Source organism: Diospyros lotus, chromosome 1, assembly GCF_014633365.1.
Source record: "Diospyros lotus cultivar Yz01 chromosome 1, ASM1463336v1, whole genome shotgun sequence".
NCBI classification, from domain to species: domain Eukaryota; kingdom Viridiplantae; phylum Streptophyta; class Magnoliopsida; order Ericales; family Ebenaceae; genus Diospyros; species Diospyros lotus.
In genome coordinates this window covers 50,458,338-50,484,203 of record NC_068338.1, presented here as the reverse complement: position 1 = coordinate 50,484,203, position 25,866 = coordinate 50,458,338, and the positions used below count along the sequence as shown (strand labels likewise).

The window sequence follows — 25,866 nt, the reverse complement described above, 5'->3', positions numbered from 1 at the left end:
AAATAAGTCAAATTAAGTTTAGTTTTCGCTATAATTGTTTAGTAAAATACATGCAGTTAGGTTAACACATCTAGGATGGATTAATCTACTTTACCCGAGAAACTTACTGACGAGTTCATCGAATGGGGTCAAAAAAACCCAAATGCCCTCACCCCTATTGCTAGCTCCCATTTCCCTTATGTGATCGTCTCTATAACTGCCGCTCTCGCCTTGCAGCAGGAACGAGGGCATTTGAATTTTTTTAACTCCATTTAATAAGTCCATCGATAAGTTTATCAGCACTATAGAACGACTCCATCTAAGATATCAAAATACTCAATCGAGGTTTTGATATTCTAACACATTTAATGTAAGATGAAATGCATATTCTTCTTCAAATGAGTCAGTCAAATCAACAAGAGTTGGCATGCCATTGAATGGGCAACTTACATATTGTCTAATTGTGATATGATATCACATTCCCCAAATCCGTTTCAAACAAGAGAGCGATGCCATTTTTACTCATATCGTTGCTCCAAACTTGCTTGCTAAGTGACCTAATTTAATTATTTAAATTTTAATTAGTTTAATATTTTGAGATTCAAACTCAATTTTATTAATTTCCCATCTGAACTTTCAATCATTAATAAAATATTATTATATAAAAATATTTGATAAGTAAGTCAAATTAAGTTGAGTTTTCGTTATAATTACTTAATAAAATACTTGAAATCAAGTTAACACATCTAAAACATCACAATACTCAATCAAGTTTTATGGGCGGTAATCCCAAGTTTTTGGTACTCTTAACCCATTTAATGTAAATTGCGTTAAATATATTTAAAATTTATTAAAATCTCTATTTATTACTTTTAGTCACGAACTCAACTCAATACACGTGAAACCACACCTTAGTATCAAAATAAAATACAAATAAGGTAGTCACAATTGCATTTAATTTTCTTAAAACAAACTTTAGTATTTTTATGATAAAAATTTAATAAAATGACACATAATACAAAATTTAAAATTTATGTACGGCACAATTATTTTTTTAAGGTAAAAAAACATTCAACGACGTCAACTTCAGCCATATATTAAAAATTTTTGAGTTATTGAATTTGTATTTATATATTAACATTTTCCTATATTTATAGCATTTTTTATTTATTTCAGTCACATGTTTTTGGATTTTTTATTACTTTAATTTACATTTGTTATATTAATGACTTGACACCTGTAACATTTTTTTGTACATCTATTTGGAAAATTAATGGGAGTATAAGTAGAGGTTTAATTTCTATTTTTATTCTTTTGTCACCTCTCATAGTCTATCTAAATAAAGTAAAATCACATTATGCACATTATATTTTCTTTATTCTCCAACATTGTATTATAAATACGTAACATTCGTTAATCTTTTGTTCCATTCCATCCTTTATTGCACTTTTCTGTGACAAAAATTTAGAGATGAAGGTGGACGATACTACAATGCAATTTTCTTGAGATATGGATGGAGGGTGTTTTTAAAATAAAATAAATCATAATGGGACCCACAACTTCCAAAAGATAATTTACATTAAAATCCCTATCCTCATCGAATTTAAGAAATAAAGAGTTTAATAGTCCCTACTCACTAGGCTCAAAAAAATGTCAAAGCCCATTAACTTTGATAATTTGTTTTATAATGGGCAGTGGAAGAAAGTGTTCATTGGTCTCATCAAAATCACAATCTCACATCACAGGGCACCTTTCTAGGTCTCATTTGGTTTCCTTTAGTTTGATTTGTTAATTCTTTAAATCCTTTTTAATGCATAGATGTCTAATTGCTAACGAACCCTCCCTACTAAAGCTCACACTTCACCTAATATGTGGAGCCAACTAGTTACTTCTGGTTTTTTGTATGAAATTAGCATTTTATTGGATAATTTACCCTTAAAAGAAACATAGATAGATATGGAGGCCTCTTCTGTCCAATACGTAACAAAATGGACAAATATCCCTTTTTTTTTATTTCCTAGGCTTCTCAAGATTGTACTTTAATTTCAATTTATTTACAAAAGAGTTTCAAGATCACCGCTATCAAAAGTACCATTTTGGTCTTACCTCTTCTTCCATCTCAGTTAACTCCCGGTACTGATACCACTCTTCTCCGGCCTTTCCCGCCGGCATAGGAGGCCTGATGAACACCTCGACCGGCTTCGCGACATGGACTGCCAGAAGCAACTCTTTGTCAGTTTCTTCAGAATCTGAGTCACTAACTCCAGGAGATCTGCCAACTGGCTCAACGGCAATCCATCCAAGGCCGGATACAGCCACATCGCAAGCTGGACTGCTAAGCCAAACAGAAGAAGAAATTCAAACACTCAGCTTGACTAAATGAGCTGCCAACCAACTTGGTGCATCCAAGGAGAATATGTTGTTCTGTTAATGCCTAAAGGAATGGGGAAAACAGAGAATATGAAGATGGAAACCACCTTTTGGCATCTTCAAATTTTATTTGTAAATGGCGCTGTGTCTCAAGTCCCGTCCAGTCGTTGCTCGGGTTGCCAGTTGGGGGTGTTAAGGAAATCCCGACTTCTGCCTGCAATGACAAGGCGAGAACATGTATTATCCAAACAAGAAAGAATAAAATGAAAATCCAGAAGTTGGCATTGACTCATGCAAATGAATCCAACGTTACCTGGTAAAATTCATCAGCTTTATCTGTGGGAACCATATGAATCTGCAATCCCTTGGGTCCATAGAATGTTAAGCGTGTCCTAGGAAGAACCTGAAAATACAAAAAAGCGGCAATAAATTGAAACAATAGAAGCAGTAAACTAACCGTGAGGACCATGAGGATCCTCCGCCAAAGAAACGTGAGAACCATAAGATTCAGACCTTCAAAATATCAACTCGGACAAGACCTCCCCAAAATATTGAAAACCCATTCAAGCCATTGGATGCAATTTTCCCAGCTGTCCACTCATCTAAAGCTACCTGGGAATTCTAAGTTTCTCCAGTAAGGAACCAGTATACTGAAAAAGTTTGCATATCCAGATGCTACCAAATTATTGGAGAAAACATACTGGAAATGACTGACCCCTGAGCCGGCTTTGGGGAGCAAGGGCAGGTAAGTCCTCTGAATGAACCACTGCAGCTTGTCTATGATGGAGATGAACTCCAGGTGTGTCATATAACTTCTACGAAGTGGTGAAGAAAAGCATGTTAGATGTGTTCTGAATTTAGTAAGTCAATACTGTTGTTTCACTATTAAAAAATTGTGGGAGGACACACAACATCAAAGCTCTAGCAAGCACCAAAGAAGAGTAAATAAAAATATATACTTGAACCCTGAACAAAAGAAAACATAAAGTGAGCATAGATAAGCAACAAAAATGTTTAGATTCAAAAGAACCCTGCAAGTATCCATCATTGTTAAACCCTGTAAGCGTTAATCATTGCCAGAATTGGGTGGCTTTTAAATATAGCAAGAATAAATAGCTCCTTGGTATATCAACACAGATAGCCATTTTCAACCATTTTACTAACTGGCTTCCAGTTTTAGAATGATTTATCTTTTATCGGGGTGGCTTCAAAAGAAGCTATCACCATCATCTTACTAAAAATCCAGAGGATCACCTTTCTCATGAACTTCACACTTTGTTACAGAGAAAACTAGGATAACAGGATTCAAGGCCTAGGTTTCTTTAAGGTTTTAACTGTGCTCCTAGTATAAGATTCACAAAGAAGCACAGAAGGTTGATCACAGAGGATTTCACTCCCAACATAGCAAAGATAAAAATTGCATACCCCTCCTCCCAGGAAAGCATCAATTTGTATTGGACCTAGAGTAGTCCCAGGAACAGCAGATTGTATTGGTTTATACTTCTGCGCTGCAGCAGCAACTGGATCCTTATATGACATCATTTCTGCCTTCCAAAAATTATAAACAAGTCAAAATAGAGAAACAATAAATCCCTCCATTTACAGGTAACAAAATCAAGCATGTTCTTATGAACAAATATTATTGACAAAAGAATCAATACTAAGAAAAAGATTGAAAGGTAATGATTGAAAATTCAAAATATATTCTTCTTAAACAACTGAGAGTAACAAAAGCACAATTAAAATAATAATTGTTGAGATTAAAAAAAAAGTTAACCCCCTATCTACTAGCTTAATTCTAGCCACAGCTTCCCATGAATCATAAATAAAGAATCCAAAGCCTCATGGCCTTGGGTATTATGATCATACATCACATCAGTAATTGTACCAAACTGATCTAAGCACTTCTTAGAATCACACTCAGTGACTGTTGATGGTAAACCTCCTACAAATATCTTTTTTGTCCACCCAAGGCCTGGAGATCTTTGAATGCTGTTACTGTTTCTGTTCAAAATGTACTGATCATCTCTTGGAACAGCCTTTTTGCTTCCACTGTTCGACCATCAATCATGTGCTTCTCCATGACTACTCTTTCAACAACAGCAGGTTCAGCAAACACAATAAAGCCAAAGCCATGAGCATGACCAGTGAGACGATCACTCATAATCACTGCCTCTTAACACTTCCCCTATTGCACTGAAATATTCGTTTGAGGCGATTTTCATCAGCGTCCCAGGAAATCCCACCTATGAATAGCTTATCAAGAGCTGATTCCATCTGTCTTGTTGAAAAATCAGGTAGGTATTACTGAATTCAATCCAGGAAGATTGAATCATTCATGCAACAATCAAACCCTACTGAAGCATTCCCATTGAAGAGAAAGTCAATTGGGAAAGTGGAAGAAACTAACATCCAAGAAGAGACATATGTATATACACAATAAAAACAGCGGAGGAACTCATCTCTCTCTACCCAAATGTCCCTCTCCTCTTTTCTCTTCCATGGTTATTCCACTGCCTTTTAATTAAATCAAAAGAAATGGAATTTCTACCTAAGACAGTCAAGAATAAACAGATATTATACATATATATATATAGAGAGAGAGAGAGAGGAGTCTTGGGCTCCTCCAAATATTCTTGCACCAGAGGATTGTCCGAGTCTCTCTCTCTCTCTATATATATATATACACTTTTTCTTGCCCATCTCAGCTAGAAATTCCATTACTTTTGATTTGATATAATTAAAAGGAAGTGGAATAGCCAAGGAAGAGAAAAGAGCAGAGGGACATGTGGGTTGAGAGAGATGAGCACCCCCTCTGTGTTCTTATTGTGTATATACATATGTCTCTCGTTGGATCTTAATTTCTTCTAGTTCCCAACTGGGCTTCCCTCCAATAAGAATGCTTGAGTGGGATTTAATTGATGCACAAAGAATCCAATGTTACTGGATTGAATACAGTAATATCTAACTTGTATTTGATTACAAAACTAGTGGAGACTTCTTTATCTATAGGCAAGTGCTCCCTAAATACAAGTTAGTAAACCACTGATGTGGGACTGCACCTTGTGCGCCCAAAGCTCGACTCTTGTCACTAGAAGTTTATCAGCAAGTCAGCCCATCCAGCACAGATGGTAGCACAAGAGGCAAGCCTTTGCATGGGAAATGCACCACAAGACCCCCGTGATAGGAAGGAAAGCACCCTCAAGATATTGACAAAGGCCACTATGTACAATGCTCAATGTACAATTTGGAAAGTAATGATTAGAAATTCAAAATAAAATCTTAAACAATTGAGACTAACAAAAGCATAATCATAATAATAATAATAAAACTCCTCTTAGTGTCAGAAAGAACAAAGTACTGCATCACCACCATGAATCAGTAGATACCACAAAAACTGGCAATGCTGAACATGATACATGGAATATGGTGGAAGTCCATAGAAAATCGAATTTAAAAAAAATCAACAACTCATATCCACTAACTAGCAGTCTTCTCCGAACTTCAACATTCTGGAACAGTGACTATCAAGATATAGTCATATAGAAATGTGTTGATTCGGACAAGAAATGATGTAGGATAGGGTTGAGAACAGATCTAAAGCCCTGGTACCAATTGATGTATGACAAGGCAGAGAACAAATCTCTGTGATAATTAAATATTCAATCCAAAGCTGCTTTCAAAATATAATAAGAGTGTTATTATAGGATGTCAACAAACCCTATTTTACAAACAGAAACAATTGAAATTAGGAAACAAACTAACCAAGAAATGGAATAGGATTTCCAATCTGCTACTTTCTAAATTTGTACCTTCAGTAGAACTTCTTAAAATTTTTCAGCAATGGCTATTACGAGTTAAGTTGAAATAAATCTTATGTGAATTATTATGTACCTACTTGTTATGACGTACATGTGAATAGGGGGGAAGTAACGGCTGAGAAGCCTAGCACTAAGTGTATGCTTTGTATGGTTGTACCTAGGCAGTTATTGCTTTTGGTGGGAAAGAACTCCCATGCGACTTGGGGAATCAGTATAAATAGAGGTTGATCGTCCCCAAGGAAGGCACGAGAAGTTTTAATTCAAATTCTGAAAATTCTCTCTCAATTCTCCCAATCTCTCTTCTTCATTTCTCTCTTTCCCTCTCTGTTCTTCTTTCAAATTCGACCTTGTTCTCTAGAATTCTCGACAACTCTTGTCAGATCTCTAAGAGCTGACATGAATCTACCAAAATAAAATAATGACCAAGTCACCTCAAGAAAGCACATAACTTGATGACTTTGACTTACTCAATAGGGCACTAATGAATGCAGATTTTCCAACATTAGCTGCACCCTGAAATAAGGATGAAAGCATTTGTCAATTTATCGAAAATAGATCTGAAAGTAGGGTTTCCCCATTGCAGAAGATCCACTTCCATGTTCCTTAGCTTCACTACAAGCAATCACACTGCCTGAAAATAGATCTGAACATTTAATAGTTTCTTTTTTTATTATTATTATTATTATTATTATTATTATTATTATTTTTATTTTTATTTTTTTTTTTTTTTTTTTTGGGGGGGGGGGGGGGGGGGGGTGTTAAATGAAGCTAAACATTCCAGTTATGATAATAATTTCTGAACTTGATTTAGTACATCTACTCAAGTCACCAGTTCAAACTTTCTTACCAGAATGTACACATCTCGTCCCTGCACAAAAGTAACACAATCAATAATTCATGTTGCAAGGAAAGCAAGAATTGAATAGATGTGCATCATTAAAATGATATGATTGACCCTGGAGGTAGGAATTAAAGACTGCCCATCCTTGGAAAACTATTATAATAAGTAAAATATTGCCAAAAAGACAAATGAAGTATGAGATTTGAAGCAGTGAAAATGTTGAAAGAAGACCAGGCCATTAAGAATGAGTCTAAAGTAGCAAAAAAGCTCAAAGAAGATAGGTCTAATGCTTCATATTACATGTTAACCATTAACTTTATCTAAAAGAATAAACTGTTAACTCTATCTTCCCCCTCATGTGTGACACAAAGCAAACACATGGCAACTATTTAAATATTATGTAGCCAGTGAGATTTAAACCAAGAACATTGTTTACTTTGACACCATATTAAATTGTTAACCACCTATCCCTCTAAAAGGTTAAGTCCTTAGAGAAAGGAGTACCTTTATCTGTTATACTATTATTTTTACTATGAATAGTTCTGAAATCAGAGGTTTGAATTTGGATTTAAGAAACAATGTCCTGATATAGGAAGATGAATCTTAGAAAAATCTACGATATAACCATGCTTTGACATAATATTCTCAGGTTTTAGGTTCAGCATCTACGATATGATAGCAAATACATCTGTTCATTTAGCTATTCTGAGGGACAATTGCAATTATAAGCAGCAGATCATGAAACTGATTTTATACTATGTATACCTAAAATACTAAAAGCAATAGTCCATGCATATTTCCCTGTTTACTATGCAATGTCTGTACATGCTACCTGACCCATTTATTTGATTATGTTCATATCCCACCTTCAACCCACAGTTGATATATGCATATTATCACCTGTATATATAGGGCATCCTCAGTGCACAAAGCTTCCCGCTTTGCAAGAATTGGTGGTCACCCTCGTATGTAACCTTACTTTTGTTTTGCAAAGAGGTTATTTCCACAACTCGAACTTGGTGATTTTCAGGTCACAAAGTAGCAACCTTACCATTGCTACCAAAACTCACCCTACTTATACACCTATGGTAATAAAATAGTAAGTTTAGATGTAAACTTCAAAAAGTGTTCTTGCACAACATAAAATATAATGTGATAAACTATTAGGTTATTCTACGCAACTATATAAGATGATTCACCATATAGAGGTTAACCTCTGGAACATATTCTGTACCACTAATTGAATACCATGATAAAACCTTAACTGGAAGATAATTAAGTGATCCCACATTATATATTTTGGGCCGCAAAAGCAAAAGTGACTTCATATCGAACCTAGTGGTTCTATACTCCGTGAAAATTTTGAAGGAGATGGCAAATTGTGGAACACTATTAGATGTGGAAGAAGAGTGGTCAAATCATGAACAAAGTTGCCATGATTGCGAAACACTAGGGGCTTTGATATGGATACGTAACCTAGTATAATAGGCGGTACGTGGGGGGTAGACTTAGTTAGTACATTACTTGGGGCCATGGTACATTTTGAAAATTTACTTGGGACAATAATAAATTTATATTGATTAAATTATATATCTTGTTATTTTTTGTTGGACGGAAATAAGGCTCCAAGTGGAAGAAGAAGTCTAAATTAAAGAGGAGTGTGAAAGCTATGCAAAGAAGATTAAATCAGATTATCTTAAGTTATTTAAATTATGTTTTAGTTATTGTAAATTTGTATTTTATATCTGTTTTTATCTCCTAAACTTTAGGAGATAGTTGTTCCTAGTTTTTAGGAGTAGATTACTAAAATCCTTTCCTACTTTATAGGAAAAAGATTAAGTTGTAACTTGTATATATTTTCAAAGCCATCTCAATATCAAATCAAGCAAGCAATCCCGATTTTTCTAAGACTTGTTTCATGGTATCAGAGCTGTTGGTTCGATCAGAAGCAGCAGTGTTTTTCTTTCAGTTTCGATCATGGCTGAAAATAACCCAAATCCAACCCTAACTGAAGCCTCAGCCACCAGTTCTCCTAGAACCTTTCCCCCACTTCCGTCTTTATCAAATTTCTCTGCAACACCTATCGATAACTACCCTCTACAAATTACTCAGCACAAGCTAAATGAGAGCAATTTTAGAGAGTGGTCTCAATCGGTAATGCTAGTGGTCAAGGGCAAGGGCAAATCTGGTTATCTAACCGGATCTATCCTCACTCCACCATCCACGGCAACCACCTATGGTCTTTGGGAGGCAAAAAATTCCACTATCATGGCTTGGTTGATCAACTCTATGGAGCCTAAAATTGGGAGGACATACCTATTCTACAAAACAACAAAAGAGATTTGGGAATCAGTCCAAGAGATGTACTCGGACTTAGAAAATTCCTCTCAATGCTTTGAAATCCGATCTGCCATTAGGACAACCAAACAAGGTATGAGCAGTGTTACTGAATATTTTAATGCTTTGGTGGAATTGTGGCATGAAATGGATATATTTTATATCATCAGTTGGGAATCTCCAACAGATAGCAACAAATACAATAAGATGATAGAAAAAGATCGAATTTTTGACTTCCTACATGACCTTAATCCTGATTTGGATGAAGTTCGAGGGAGAATCTTGGGCACAAAGCCCTTACCATATCTTAAGGAAGTATTTGCAGAAGTAAGAAGGGAGGAAAGCAAGCGTAAGGTGATGCTTCAACATCAAACCAACCCTGGTTTGCCACACCAAAACTCGGCTCTTGCCTCTATCAAACAGGAAGATTTTTTTTCCAAGACTCAAGGTAAAGCAAAAAATATGGTGTGACCATTGCAAGAAATCCTATCATACTAAGGAAACCTGTTGGAAAATCCATGACAAACCAGCAAATTGGAAGCCACGATCCAAGAAGGAGAGCCCCAAATCTGCATATAATGTAGAAGTTTCAGCAGAAACTAAACCTAGTTTGAACCTATCCGAAGATCAGATACAAGCCTTATATATAGGCTTCTTAATCAAGGTACAACCCAATCCAGCACTATTAATCCACAGTCCACTGCATCAGTAGCCTTGCAACGTAATTCCCAGCTCTACTCCTTAGCTTCTAAAAGGTTTTCTAATAACATATGGGTAGTTGATACTGGTGCATCAGATCATATGACAAATTCTACATGCTCAATGACTGATTATACCCTATGTAACTCCTCCCTCAATATATCTATGGCTGATGGAACCACCTCACCTGCTGTGGGAATGGGAACAGTATGTATATCTAACCTAAGGCTGAATTCTGTACTACATGTTCTTGGTTTGCAACATAACTTACTCTTAGTCAGTCAAATCACCAAGGATATGGATTGCAATGTAATTTTCTACCATTCCTATTGTGTGTTTCAGGACCAAGCCTCAGGGAGGATGATTGGCAATGCTAAGGTGATGGACGGCCTTTATTGTCTTGCAGAAGATTTCCCTATTTCTTCAAATAAAGCTGTCTTAAGTGTGACTACCAATGCAAAGGTCTTGTTATGGCATAAACGCTTAGGACACCCTAGCTTCCCTTATCTCAAATCTTTGTATCCCAATATTTTCAGCAATAAAGAGCAAATTTTTTTATGTGAACAATGCACTCTTGCTAAACAACCTAGATCACATCATCCTATTCAATTTTATAAGCCTTCTAATCCTTTCCATTTGATTCATAGTGATATTTGGGGACCCTCTAAATGTCCTAATATCACTGGTTCTAGGTGGTTTATTACCTTCATTGATGATCATTCTAGAGCTTGTTGGGTGTATTTAATGAGGGAAAAATCAAAAGCTAGTAACATATTCAAAAGATTTCATAAGTTTATTATGAATATGTTCCAAACCTCTATTAAAATCCTTCGAACCGATAATGGCCGAGAGTATTTCTCCAATGATTTCACAAACTACTTGGCGGAGTATGGTATCTTTCACCAAAACTCTTGTCCATATACACCCCAACGAAATGGGGTAGTTGAAAGAAAAAATTGACATCTCCTAGAGGTGGCAAGAGCTATGATATTTACCACTAATGTCCCTCACTCCTATTGGGGAGAAGCAGTTCTCACAGCCGCTTATTTAATCAATCGTCTACCTTCCAAAACTTTGCAATTTCAAACCCCCCTTAGCATTCTTTGCACTCTATATCCGAATACCTCTTAACATTTTTTCCATTGATCCTAAAGTCTTTGGGTGCATTGTGTATGTTCACAACAATGCTCTATCTCGAACCAAATTAGACCCCAAAGCTCACAAATGCATCTTTGTTCGGTATTCACCCTCTCAAAAAGGATACAAGTGCTATTGTTCTACAAATCACAGATTTTTTGTGTCTACCGATGTTACCTTCTATGAGGATATTCCCTTTTATCCCATCACAGGTACAAAACTAGTCCCTACTAATCCTCTTCCCTCTGTTTTTCCCATTGATCCTATCCTACCAGTGTGTTCTCAAGGGGGAACATTCTCAACACCTTGTGATAACACACTGGCAGAACCAGTTGTTTCCCTTATTGAGCCTGCTCCTGCTGATTCCTCCTCTATTTCTCATACCTCTGAATCTCTTCATCATTCTGGGCATGAGAAAAAAGGTTATAACCCTAAATTTGGTCCTCATAAGCCTCCCACAACAACTGATAACCCTCTGTTTACTTACTCTAGAAGACCTAAAGGCCGACCAGAACCAAAGCAAAACCAGCCATTACTTTCAAATGCTGGTCCATTAGAAGAAAATATGGTTAATGACGAGGGGACGGCTATACTCAGAAATAATATTGACAGCAACGTTAGAGAGGAAGATGGTTTGGATTGGGTTGTTCCTATAGCTTTGAGAAAAGGGGTAAGGTCTTGTGTCAAATATCCTATGTCTAACCATTTAACATATGCCAAATTATCTCCACAGTTCAGGGAATTTGTGGCCAAGATTGACAACACTGAAGTTCCTAAAAATATTCAGAATGCTATGAGTGATCCTAAGTGGAGAGTGGTTGTGATGGAAGAAATGGCTGCCCTAGTAGGAAACAAGACTTGGGAGATTGTTCCACTGCCTCCTAACAAGAAGCCGGTTGGATGTAGGTGGGTGTTTACAATAAAACATAATGCAGATGGGAGCATTGAAAAATACAAGGCTAGATTGGTTACCCAAGACTTCACTCAAACCTATGGGATTGATTATGAGAAGACATTTGCACCGTTTGCCAAGCTAAATTCTATTCGGGTATTATTATCTATTGCTGTGAATTTAGATTGGCCCCTTTTCCAATTTGACATTAAGAATGCTTTCCTTAATGGCGACTTGGATGAGGAAATCTATATGAAGGTTCCCCCGGTTTTGAGCATGTGGTTTATAATGGAAGAGTATGCAAGCTAAAGAAGTCCCTCTATGGATTAAAGCAGTCACCGAGGGCTTGGTTTCATAAATTCAGCATGACTCTCAACCAATTAGGATATAAACAAGGACAATCTGATCACACCTTGTTTATTAAACCCACTGAAAATAGAAAAAGGGTGATTTTCATTGTTTATGTTGATGATATTATTGTAACAGGGGATGATTTGCAGGAAATTGATAACCTAAAGAAGCAATTGAAAGCTGAATTTGAAGTAAAAGACCTAGGAACCATGAGATATTTCCTAGGCATGGAAGTTGTCCGAATCAAAGAAGGCCTATTCATCTCACAACGAAAATATACCCTGGATTTGCTAAAAGATACAGGAATGATGGCCTGCAGACCAGCTGGAACTCCCTTGGAAAAGGGAAGGAAAGTTGAAGAAAATGGTGATAATACTCCGGTGGAAAAAGAGAGGTATCAAAGGTTAGTAGGGAGATTGATTTATTTGTCTCTAACGAGGCCAGATATAGCCTATTCAGTAAGTGTAATCAGTCAATACATGCATTCTCCTATTCAAAGACACATGAGGGATGTTCAACATGTTCTAAGATACCTAAAGGGGACACCGAGAAAGGGATTGATGTTTAAGAAAACCAAAAATAGGGGAATTGAAGGCTATGTGGATACTGACTGAGCTGGTTCTAGAGAAGACAGCCGATCAACCTCAGGGTATTGTACCAAGGTTTGGGAAAATGTAGTTACATGGAGAAACAAGAAGCAATATGTTGTGGATCGTAGTAGTGCTGAAGCTGAGTTCTGTGCAATTGCTCATGGGATATGTGAGGTGATTTGGTTGGAAAGGCTAATGGAAGACTTGGGGATGCCTTTGTCTCAACAAACAAAGGTATTTAGTGATAGCAAATCAACTATCAGTATTGTTAAAAATCCGGTACAACATGATCGAATGAAACATGTGAGAATAGACCGAAGTTTTATAAAGCGGGATATTGAAGAAGGAGGGACAAATCTGTCCTATATACCTTCTACTGATCAAGTAGCTAATGTTCTAACAAAAACAGTTGCAAGACTATGTTTTGAGTTCCTAATTAGCAAGCTAGGAATGACTTCCATCTATTCACCAGCTTGAGAGGGAGTGTTGGATGGAAATAAGGCTCCAAGTGGAAGAAGAAGTCTAAATTAAATAGGAGTGTGAAAGCTGTGCAAAGAAGATTAAATCAGATTATCTTAAGTTATTTAAATTATGTTTTAGTTATTGTAAATTTGTATTTTATATCTGTTTTTATCTCCTAAACTTTAGGAGATAGTTGTTCCTAGTTTTTAGGAGTAGATTACTAAAATCCTTTCCTACTTTATAGGAAAGAGATTAAGTTGTAACTTGTATATATTTTCAAAGCCATCTCAATATCAAATCAAGCAAGCAATCCCGATTTTTCTAAGACTTGTTTCATTTTTAAACAAAAATTAAACTTTTATTGGTGTTCTAAAATTATCATGGTGATATTTTTTCCTCTATTTCAATGCTGTCATTGAGTTCATTTTCAATGTTAAAACAATTAATATTATTTCAAGTTTCAACCATAAAACAACAAAAAGTTAGGAAGGCCACACAAGAATACTGTAAGCCCACGCAATAACAGAATGTTAAAAGCTGAAGCAGCCCTCTCATGACAACAAAATGCCAAGAAAGGTTACAATGAAAACTGGAAGATAACACAGAATAGTCATCAGAGGTGGTTCACCTATCTCCAACAACATCGTGCGCAAAAACAGATCTATGAAGGGAAGGTCAACGCACCCACACATGCAACTTGGTTGCGAGCGCATGAGCTTCACACATAGTAGGTCACCAGCACGTGACTTGTCTGATGGACTTCAGACCACCCTCAACAGGTTTGCCTCTCTTCAATCTATGTGAATATGCTTTCATATTGACAAAAAAGGACAACCCTTGATGACAAATTATGCTATAAGCTTAAAATTTTTTGGGAATCTCATTGAAAGTCTGGATCACCAAAAATGGCAATCTAGTTCCTGACCCAGAGCAATCTAGGTCACTTTTGACCCATGCATTGGGAAGTTCATCCTAATTCGTGATACCAGGGGAGGTACTGGAACCTTGGCTTCTATGTCCACAAGCCACTTGTTATTTCATAGCACAATTGCTAGGAAACTGAACCCTTTTTCATCAACTTTTTGTATTTAGTGGGTAGTTGGCCTATTAAAAATCCTATTTTTTACTTAATGTGTACCATGTCCAAGCAAGAGACATACACTTGATTGATTATTCCTTTTTGTGTCATGCTGAATTTTTTATTTATTTATGATAAATGACAATAACCGGTGTTAATTTCACTAGATGGGGTAGCTATATGAACTTTAGTTTTTCAAGCCTTTCTATCCATATTCTTATATTTTGTAAAGACATTACACCCAATGTCATGTTTAAGGGCTTCTCATATTCCATCCACACTCGGACCATATCTGCCCATAAATATTTAAGACTTTTTCTACGAGGTCATGACTTATCCCCATATCCTCTTGCAATGTTTTTGTTCTAGGCAAATCACAACCCCCATATTAGTAGCCAAAAGATAGGGCCTGCGTGAGATCAATGTCACTTGTCATCCATTTGCTGTCTGTTTCATTAATTTTTTTACAACAATTTTCTTCCAAATTCAACCATTTTATTAAACAAAATTTCATGATGACAAAGCTTTCATTTTCTAGCTGTCTTGACGTGCTTGAGAAAAATGAGGTGCCTCATCCCACTCAACTGCTTCCTAATAGAGAGCATGCCTTACTCCCCTCATATTAGTTGGAGGCCTCACACATTTTACCACCATGCATAGGTTTTTGCCTCCTCTGGATGTACAGACAAGAAAAAACAATTCCCCTCTTCCACCCTTGGATATTTAGTGCGATGGTGAGTGTGGCCAAATTGGTTGATCAACTTGACCAATCCAAGATTTTTGAAATATAAGGGATTTAGTTTCTATTGTATTAGCAAAGTGATAGCTGGTAACGCAACCCTTATTCAGAGCTTTGTGGTTTTCTCTTTACTAAGAAATACAATTTTCTTATTTTAATCGGAAAGCAAAAATAAGAAGCATATTTGTGTTTGTCTAATACAGATGCATATTATAACAACGGATATTGTGGCACACATTATGAGATTTAATGTTGGTATAATATAATTCTCAATGTTCATTGATCCATGTTGCAATTTCATGAAGCCAGTCACAATGAAACAAACATAATAGTATGATTGTTGACTAGCCCTTTTGTTTTTTATTTCATGCATTTGTCATGCAAAATTTTCCCTTTCATTCTTTAGGTCTGTAAACATTTTTGACATGTGACCACCAGCACCTAATAGGAGGGTTGTGTCAAACCTTTTTCTCCTTTTGAATTTCAGACACCACTCCAGCAATGCCAACTAGAGACTTTGAGCTTGTTAGGCGAACACTCAGAACACTGCAAAAATTAAGATTGAAACACTATAGGAGATTTCCACTGCTAAGAAACCACTTCAGCATCTAACAAAAAGGGAGCAAGTGATGGAGGTGAAATACTTACTTGAGTTTCTTTTTCATGGTAGCTTCCACAACCCAATCGCCAACACAATCAAGGTTGGTCCCTTTAGGAAGGAGATCAACCTTGAAAAGGACACAATATGGAAACAGATACATGCAACTTGATTGAGAAAACAAGAAAATGAAATTATATAGCTAAAAATTTAATTGACATAAATATTACCTTAGTTACAACCAATATTATGGGATTTGCACCAGCAAGATCACGCACACGACCCAGAAAGCTACCATTAAAATCCACTATATCAACCTACATATGATTAAGCACGAATTGAAGAATAAATAAATAAACAAATAAATTGGCATCTAAATCAAAATTCTAGACTGCTGATTGCTTACATCCTGAAGGTAACAAGTTTAAAGCAAGTTTTCAAAAAAATTGCATACTGCAGCTCTGAATGCTTAATTTACCAATTTAACTATCAAAGCTTTCTCGTGTCGCAAGTGTGATAGCTTCTTGCGAAGCTCTTCAGCTGACACAAACTGTTTCCCACCAGAATAACCTCCATGTCCACCGACAGCAGTAACCATGTGCCCATGAGACAACAGCCGGCACCTTCCACAGATAACTTTTCTAAGTTGGTGGTGTTTCTTCTTCTGCACAAAGAACAAACAATGGCATCTTTGGGTCAAGTATTAAAATTAGATGTTACATGCTCATATTTCTTGGGCTAGTCTAATATTTTCTGCAGTATGATATATTAAGTTATAACCTTAATATGTCATATCGCATTTGTCAAAAGATAACAAAAAGGAAACTGCAGGCCTAAGGAAAGCCACATGTGGAAGATGACCTTCCACTTGAGAGAGACTAATCTGGGTTTGAACCGATGAACCAGGGTGCCAACAGGAACAGTTTACTGCTGCTTTTAAGGTCTTCCTTTCTGGTAAAGCAATACTGATAAGACGATATCTAAAATGCAGTGATTCACTAATGCTAACTGCAAACTTTAACATATGAATCCATATATGACATTAGTCAGGCCCCATGGACCAATAACAGCAAACATCTGGTAGGCATCGTCATTTTGCCACATCTAACACATAGAGAAAGCGTAAGAAATTTCAAAAGTTAATCTCTGATTTTAAAAAGTAAATTTCCACACACACTTGGTGGGCGTTATTTCAAACCCATTGAATCCAATGCCTGAATGACTTGCAACCCATGAAGAGACCTTACCAATTGATATGTATCAGGATCCACATAGCCAGGAGCATCCGTTTCCGAAGTCTGTAAAGGAGCACCACAACCATAACAGCTCGGCAAGGAGACCTTCACGGACCCACCGACTTTATCTATCTTCTTCTTCTTCTTCTTCTTCGTACACGCCGCGAGCACTGTAGTAGCAGCCGCGAAGGACTTCTGGCGTTCGAGGAAGATATCCCCTCGGGTTGGTGCGGCCGCTCCAGTTCCTTCGACCTCGGGTGTGGAAATCGATACACGGGTGTCGGCTGGCGTCTGTTCGTCATAGTGAGATTGTACTGATTTGTTGACAACGACGATTGGCTTAGAAGAGTAGAATCTGAGAGAAGAAGGGGTAGAGCAAGCGAGATGGTGAGAAAGGGAAATCGGAGATAGAGAGGAAAGAGAAGATAAGGAGAGCGCTCGGGACGCCATTGACGACCGTTGCGGAAACCCCCACTGCCCTCAAACCTTTTAGCCGGTTTGAGAAACCTCCTTCCCAAGACGGGATCCCAAATCTGTTAAAAAGTTCGATTTAATGTCCTTTATTTTTAATATTTAAATATTTTTATTAATTAATAAAATATTTTAAAATTATAACACATTTATTATTAAAGAAATTTTACCAATAATCTCATTAGTTAGTCTAAACAATATAATAGATTAATCATTTATAGTACTAACTAGCGCACTTATCAACAATTATGTAAGAGATTTAGCAGATTTTAATTAAACTGCAGTGATTATGTGTTATTAGCTTATGTCCTCCTTAAATTCAATTAAAATTACAAGTAATCAAACTCACTAGGGCCAGTGGACTACTACCGCCACTAATTTATCTCACAATTATATTATTCTGTAATTAGTTTCTAAATATTATTGATAACAAAATTACCCACAAAGCAAGCCAAACACGTGGACCGGCTCATTCATCACTGTGTGAAATACCTTTAAGAACTTTTGGATCTCCGTCTTATGGCATGATAAATAATTAAATTAATTATAAGGGGCGGATCTACTCCCATGGGCAGGGTGGGCTGAAGTTTTAAAATGGACTTTTTGGTCTAGAAATTTTTTTCCAACCCCCCCCCCCCCCCCCCCCCCCTCGGGGCAAACCCTTCTCTTCCAAACAAACCCTTCTGCAAACCCTTCTTCCATATCTTTTCTTCGCTTCTGCCATTACCGCCACTGTCACCGTCGCCCCTCTTCCATAATCGCCGTCGCCGTCGCAAGCAGCCTCGTGTTGGTGGGTCGCGCCATCGCCTCATCTGGTTCCAGATCCGCCGCCACAAGCCGCCCAGCGCCGTCTCCCCTCCTCCATTACCGCCCTCGCCGTCGCCCATCTGGGCCGCCGCAAACCGCCTCCCTACGGTGGGTCACGCCATCACCTGCCGCCTCCTTCTCCAGATCCGCCATTGCCGTCGCCTTGTGGGTCTCCTCCTTGGTGGCGCCATCGCCGCCTTGTGCTTCCAGATCCGTCGTCGCAAGCCGTCGGGATCCCTCTCCAGATTGGGCATTGCCGTTGTCGTCGCTGGTGGGTCTCCTCCTTGTCTCGCCATCGCCGCCTCTGCTTCTAGCTGGGCAGTCGCAAGCCGCCCGTCGTCGTTATCATCGTCTCCTGCCACCTCCTTCTTCCGGATCACCGTCGCTGTTGTCGAGACTTCATTGTTGATCGGTATATCTCCTTCTTCCATTGTTTGCATATTTGCGTCGCTTACCTGCATTTTTTTACATGTATATGTTTCTGTAATATTATTTGCAATATGTTATGTGTTGTGATTAATTTACATGTTGTAAATAATATGTTTCTGACAGCATTTTATGTGTTGTAATTTTTTAATTTTGTTCCACCAACCCTTTTTGTATTTGTATGAAAAAATTAAACTTTAATTCAAATATTGTGTGTATCTAAATTTGAATTTTGTAATTATTAATTTTATTTAATTATTAATTAAATAGTCTTATCTAATTTTATAATATATATCAAGTTTATGGACAAAACAAATAAACATTTTAGAAATAATTTATTTAAATATTAATAAAATATAAAAATAAAGAATTTTTTTATAATGTATCAACATATATATTTAATATTTTATGAAGTAAACCTAAATTTATAAATATAAATTATTGTATTAATATATTTTTAATAATTATGTATAATTTATCAACCTGTAATTGTAAGTATTTTATCAATTAAAAATTAATTTATAATTTTTTTCATAAAAAATAGTATTTTATGAATTTTGATTGTATTATTCAACATCATGTCTATTTTAATTTTTTTCCAAAATCTAACAGTTTTTTAGTTTTATCAGTTTTACAAATCAAACACATTATGTCTTTATCAGTTTTTACAAATCAAATACATAATTATTAACTGATAGTTTAAAAGTACATTTATTCAAACATATTATTGATTTAAACGCTACATAACTTTTATATTAAAAGTTAACTAGCTTAAAAGCTCAAAGAAAAAAGGGTAAGCCAAACAGCTACTTACTGCGTATTTCTATTTTGTTTTGGTTAATTTAATACCTATGATGAGTTTAGGAATTAGGATTTTAGGGTTTAACAACTGCATTTGACTTTTTGCTAATTGTTATTTGACTATTGGATTTAATTATGAATTATCTTAGTTGAGATTTGTTAATTGTGATTGAATATTTGAATTATGCTGGATGAAATTGTTAATTGTAATTGAATATTTGAATTGTTTTGAGTGGGATTGTTAATTGTGATTGAATATTTAAATTATCTTGATTGGAATTTTGTTAATCATGATTTATAGGTCTATTAATTACGTAGTTTTATAAGGTATTTATATTACATATTTTTTATTATTTTATACTTTCTCTTTTTAAGTTAATAAATTATATTAAATATACATATAAAGTTCGTTAAATTTTTATTTTTGACTTTTTGTTTTTCTTCCATTGGTGAAGCTTAGGGTTGGAAAATTTTTTTGAAGCCCGCTAAGTAAAAAATCCTATCTCGGCCCCTGATGATGATGATGATAGATCTGAGCGTAGCCAGAGATGACATTACAGGTATATACTTAAACATGCAATCCACAATTCAAGTCGTTACAGCGAAGCGCGATTGATACTGGCCAAATCCTCTTTCTCTCCCGCTCAAAGCCTCTGCCAGCAATTCCGCTATCGCCGGAGACGCTGAGATTGGCCACGGCGGAGCACAGCCGCCCACAAACCTCCGGCAAAAACTTCCGCCACAATGTAACCCTATCTCGCTCGCATTCTATGCGTCATATGCGTATATGTATACCTACATGTATAGCGTTTTTGATTTATTGTTTCCGAGTTTTGATTTGAGGATGAGTTCGGCTTGTGGGGGTTCTGGTGGTCCATCTTTATGGACGCTCTATTAGTTCGTGGTTGTGGTCGGTTGTTGGTGAAATGTAGGAATACAATTGAATTGAGTTGTTGTTTCTGATGAATCTTGTGTCTTTGGGGTTTTCTAGTTGCACGAGGACACTGAAAGCTTCACAAAGTAGGCGTAGTATTGCTATTTGGTTCAGTTGAGTCCAGGGATTACCATTGGGTTGAAATCAAAGCCAGAGATAAATAGAAAGCAGGGGTTTTGTTCTCCTTAGAGTTCTTTGTGAACTGCAAGGCTTTTTTGGGTGTTCTGATTGTTTCAGTTATAAGTTTACTAGTTAATGCATTGTAGATTGAATGAGAAATGAAAAGACACTTTGGGTATTTATAGAGGAGAAATATAATTTGGTGTACCCAATTTTTCCAATTGTGTACAAGTTATAAAATACTTGAACTAAATAATTTGGTTCTTAAGTCCAAACTTTCTGCAACCCATCATACCAGAGTTTATTTCAAAAGTTGAACTATTAGTTTGTTGATCAAAGTCCTGTTCATGTAATCAAGTAGGAGAAGCCTGTTCTACAATTTAGGCAAGTGATGATCTGACACTGCCTTGATGAAATAAAATCTTAAAGCCAGAATGTTCCTAATACCAAATGTAATTTACTAAGCCAATGAAATAATCAACCAAAATGGATGGTTAGTTTAATCCCTTTTTTTGGGTCCCCTTCTCTGTGTCTTGCTGGTATACTCTATCATGACATAACATAGAAATTTAGAATAGAATATGTGGTATTTTCCTACACGTTTCTACTTTTTTACATTGATGAATTGTGTAATGCAGAGTATGAAGTTGTCATATTTATTTGTTTGAAATTATATCTGACTTGGAACTTTGAACACCATTCACAGTTAACATGATTGTCATTCTTATCATATTTGATGATGACCTTACATTTCTATAACCACACTTAAATCTTCCCACCATTTCCTTCTAGAGGAACCAAGAAAAAGTGGCAGATTTAATTAAAATGTTAAAACCATTCAATTACTCAATTGAAGATCTATGTGCATATTGAAAAGTTGGCAGAAGTAGAAAAAAAAGTTAGGAGTTATTTCCATCAGTGATAGGAGCATTAAGACGACAACAACACATGCCTATCAGTTCTGACTAACTCATTCTTACTGCCAGTCAAGACAAAATAACTAAAATCCAGGTAGTATATCCATCTATAATAAGTTTTAGGTATTTCTCATTTTTGGCTTCCAGGAGTTATGCAAATTCTCTTTTGCTTTTATTAATCTTGGGTATGAGCTGTGAGTTTGCTTCCTGCAGCCTGTTTACAGTTTGAAACCACTTTTATCATTTTTTTTGGCTAATACATTTTTATTTACCAATCAAAAGATTGAAAGACAGTGAAAAATTGGGAAATGGGCCCTTGATGTGCTGAAAAATTGGGAAACGGGCCCTTTATACCATGTACTGATCAGGGTGTTCAATTGCAAGTCTTGGGAGCTTATCCAATATGCTGAGTATGTTTTTTCCTGTGGTACAAACCCACAACTTCATGTTCCAGTGGAGTAACCTTAACTGATGCTCCAAGTCCTACTATGTTACTGCAATTATAGAATATAAGAACTTTTAGCAGTACCTGCAATTTGCTGACTACATGAAGCCTTCCTTTCTCGTTGGTAGATCACAAAACCAATAGATGATCAATGGCCAGAGTTTCTTGTGTAATTCTGTATGATCCCTTCTGGATGTCTTTATGACAATACAATTACTAATCCTATTGTCATTTAGATATGATGCATGAGATGCAATTAGAAAAATTTGCACATATGAGAAGAAGACCAATAAATGCTTTTGTCAGGCCAGTGGATGGAATGGAAGAAGTTCATGGCAAAATAGGCAGAGAAACCAATATATTGGTTTTACAGAAAATATGGCCAATGGCCATGGCTAGAGATGGTTATAGAGCTAAAATTCACATACCACCTACTGAGATATTAGGCTTGTGATTGTTGTTGTTCAGGTATAATTTTCGTTGCAGATATCAATTTTCCTTGTAAAAATTGGAATTCTAGAAACAATTAAATATGGATATAATAGCCGTGACTTTGCATTTTGATGAATTATTGTGTATTGTTTTTGTTTACCTCTGTACCTTAGCTTTTTCCCCCCTGTAACAGTGGAGAGAGAGAGAAAGGATGGAGAATGAAATTTCATTCTTTTTGTTGTATGGTTCATTTGTCAGCTGTTAATTGTTGAAAATATGGTTCATATGCGGTCATTTTTTACTAGGAACTGTCAATGGCTAATGTTCTGACATAATATAGTACCAGTCTATTAAGTATGTTTAGCTGTTAAAATTTTGGCTCTCTTTTAGATGTCCAACGATGTGGAAAATCCCAAAGATGGTGAGGCACAAACAGCTTCTGACACCTGTATGGATACCCGTTCCAACTCTGATGAATCTCAAGTCACTTGGTATGGTGGCTTATTCCAGCAAGCATCAGTGTATGGTATAGCTGCTGGGTACTGCATTTCAGCATCATTACTGTCCATCATTAACAAATGGGCTGTGATGAAATTTCCCTATCCCGGTGCACTAACCGCATTACAATACTTTACAAGTGCTGCTGGCGTCATGGTATGTGGGAGGCTCAAACTTGTAGAGCATGATCCATTAGATATTCTAACTATGTGGCGGTTTCTACCAGCAGCAATCATATTCTACCTCTCTCTCTTCACCAATAGCGAGCTCCTCCTACATGCCAATATTGACACCTTTATCGTCTTCCGTTCAGCAGTCCCCGTCTTTGTCGCAATGGGAGAGACCCTTTACCTGCACCAGCCATGGCCAACAACAAGGACATGGGTCTCACTTGCCACCATATTTGGTGGCAGCGTGCTTTATGTCATAACAGATTACCAGTTCACATTTATGGCTTATAGCTGGGCCGTGGCTTACTTGGTGAGCATGTCCATAGATTTTGTTTACATTAAACATGTTGTTATGACCATTGGGTTAAACACATGGGGTCTTGTGCTGTACAATAATCTTGAGGCTCTGCTACTGTTTCCATTGGAGCTACTTATCATGGGGGAGCTGAAGAAGATAAAGCATGAGATCTCAGATGAATCAGATTGGTATTCTTTCCAGGTGGTTTTGCCAGTCGGGTTATCATGTTTGTTCGGCTTAGCCATTTCTTTCTTCGGGTTTTCTTGTCGCAGGGCTATTTCTGCAACAGGTTTTACCGTTCTAGGCATAGTGAATAAGCTGTTAACAGTTGTGATAAATCTGGTCATCTGGGACAAGCATTCGTCATTTGTGGGTACTGTTGGGCTTCTAATTTGTATGGTTGGCGGGGTTATGTATCAACAGTCTACAAGTAAGAAGCCTAATGCTGTAAAGGAGGTAAAGGAACAAGAAGATGAAGAGGAACAGCAGAAGCTACTTCAAATGCAGAGCATCATGGAAACCAAGGGCGACGAGAAGCAAGATACTGGCATGGCAGAGGTGAAGTAAGGAACATTCCTAGGTCTGTTTTAACTGCTTTCAATCGGCATCATCTAGTTGCTATGCAAAACATGCATTTGAAGAGCATTTATGCGTTTCTCAATATGGCAGATCATTCTAGTTATTCTTCCAGAACCAGATTTTAGTGTTGCTTCTATTTCCATGTCAATTTTGCTCAAGCAGCCCATCAAGTTAACTGTAGAATGGGAACTTGGTATTCTTTATTGTATTGGTTTATCTGGAAACATTAGCAGAACTTGAGGTCTCAGCTATAGATTGAATTTAAACAAAAGTGACTCAGCTACTATGTAGGCCCCGTTTGTTGCAGTTTAATTAAAGAAATTATAGCTTCTAACTTTTTAGATTATAGCTTCTAAAACTTAGAATAAGTTATGAACTTATTTGTTGCAGCTTTTTAGAAGTTGCAGTTAAATAGTTGTGGTGTTTGATATCATAAGCTGTAAAATAATTTATTTTTATTTAATTATCCATAATACCCTTAGTAGTTATAGTATGATAATTTAAAAATTAATTAGTGTATATATATAAGTTTTAAGTATTATAAAAAAATTAATTAGAGTATAGAGAGAGAGGAAGATGGTGAGAGAGAGGAAGAGATCTGAAAATGGAGATGGCGGTGGAGAAGAAAAATCCATGATTGCGTAGACAAGAGGGTAATTTTTTGTTAAAAATAAGGATAAAATTGTCACAAAAATATAATTATTTAAGCAGAAGTTGTAAAAGTTGAGGTATCTCAGCTTTGAAAAAGTCAGCTTCTATCCCTTCTAAAAACTAGTAGAAGTTATAAATTAGAATTCCATAAGTTGAAACAAACACTACATCCCAACTTTTTTGAAACTAAAAACTAAAAGTTACACTTTTAAGCTGCAACAAACAGGCCGTAATGTCCATTCATTTGCAGATCACTTCTTGATCTTACCTTCTGTACCTATTTGGCAAAATATTTATGGGTATCATCAAATCATTTTGCAATAGAACCAGGATGTTTATATTAGTACCCGTGACAATGGCAACAATATGGTTGCAGTTTTCATGTTTTTGTATTCTATTTAATTGTTTTTTTTTTAGCTAAAAGTTATGAAAATCTTGCCTCAATTCATTCCATTTGGTTGAAAAATATTTTATTTGTTGAATGGACACTTATGGTTGCAGTTTTCATGTTTTTTCTTTTTTTAATTTTTGGGTCAAATACGTTTTTTTTTTTTCTGTAAATCAAATTCGTTCTTTTGAAATTGAAAATTTTGATGACTTCTAGTCAAAACTTGAATTTTTCATGCCTTTTTGAGTTCAAAAATTTTCAAACTCCAATTCTTCAAAATGTTTCAAAGTCCATTCTTCAAGCTCCTTTTGAGTATCAATTATCTGTTAATCATTATATGCTGTAGATTAAGCAATCTCAATCCTCCCAAAGCAATGTCTCCAAAGAGACTTGCATCTAAAATTTGTAAGATGATGTCATCAAAGTGTTGCATTTGTCTGTTTTAAACATGTACTTTTAATCCAATAATAACTAAATTTTTCAATACGCGTGACTAATTGCTAGTTAGATTTGAGATGTGTGTTGGATAATTTTATAATTTTTTCATGCAAAGCTACCAAGAAAATTATTTCATTGTTATGGATAGTAAACTTAAATATTTAGATCTAACCGTACATGTTAAATTCTGTGTTGTATTTGATTATTTATTCATAATTTCTTTACATGTGAATGCAACTTTTTTAACCCTAATTAGATAAGATTTTTTTAATCAAATCAATCTATTTTTATCCACTCGGACTGTTTAGGTGCATAAAATATCTTTTACTTTTCTATCTTCAATTTTTAACTTTAAATCCAAT

The 25,866-nt window shown here is 36.1% G+C and overlaps 2 protein-coding genes across 6 annotated transcripts; one reads left to right on the top strand and one right to left on the bottom strand.

The window, feature by feature from the left end:
- Nucleotides 1-1,960: 1,960 nt before the first annotated feature.
- On the bottom strand, nt 1,961-17,654 carry LOC127799903 (putative nitric oxide synthase). 4 transcript variants are annotated; one of them, XM_052334171.1, is made up of 13 exons: nt 17,142-17,654; nt 16,373-16,558; nt 16,125-16,211; nt 15,945-16,024; nt 15,761-15,842; nt 7,018-7,038; nt 6,638-6,683; nt 3,775-3,893; nt 3,051-3,164; nt 2,863-2,970; nt 2,663-2,752; nt 2,457-2,563; nt 1,961-2,314 (listed from the first exon to the last, which is right to left on the bottom strand). In XM_052334171.1, exons 1-13 carry the CDS (start codon nt 17,577-17,579, stop codon nt 2,062-2,064), a joined length of 1,731 nt encoding a protein of 576 aa, XP_052190131.1. In that variant the 5' UTR covers nt 17,580-17,654; the 3' UTR covers nt 1,961-2,061. The 4 variants fall into 4 exon arrangements, with proteins under 4 accessions (XP_052190131.1, XP_052190139.1, XP_052190147.1 ...); XM_052334179.1 differs by having other exon boundaries at nt 1,961-2,311; XM_052334187.1 differs by having other exon boundaries at nt 2,863-2,961.
- A 2,399-nt stretch (nt 17,655-20,053) lies between these two features.
- On the top strand, nt 20,054-24,315 carry LOC127789732 (GDP-mannose transporter GONST3). 2 transcript variants are annotated; one of them, XM_052318687.1, is made up of 2 exons: nt 20,054-20,194; nt 22,873-24,315. In XM_052318687.1, the coding sequence occupies exons 1-2, from the start codon at nt 20,183-20,185 to the stop codon at nt 24,013-24,015; spliced, it is 1,155 nt and encodes a 384-aa protein (XP_052174647.1). In that variant the 5' UTR covers nt 20,054-20,182; the 3' UTR covers nt 24,016-24,315. The 2 variants fall into 2 exon arrangements, with proteins under 2 accessions (XP_052174647.1, XP_052174653.1); XM_052318693.1 differs by having other exon boundaries at nt 20,083-20,380.
- Nucleotides 24,316-25,866: the final 1,551 nt, after the last annotated feature.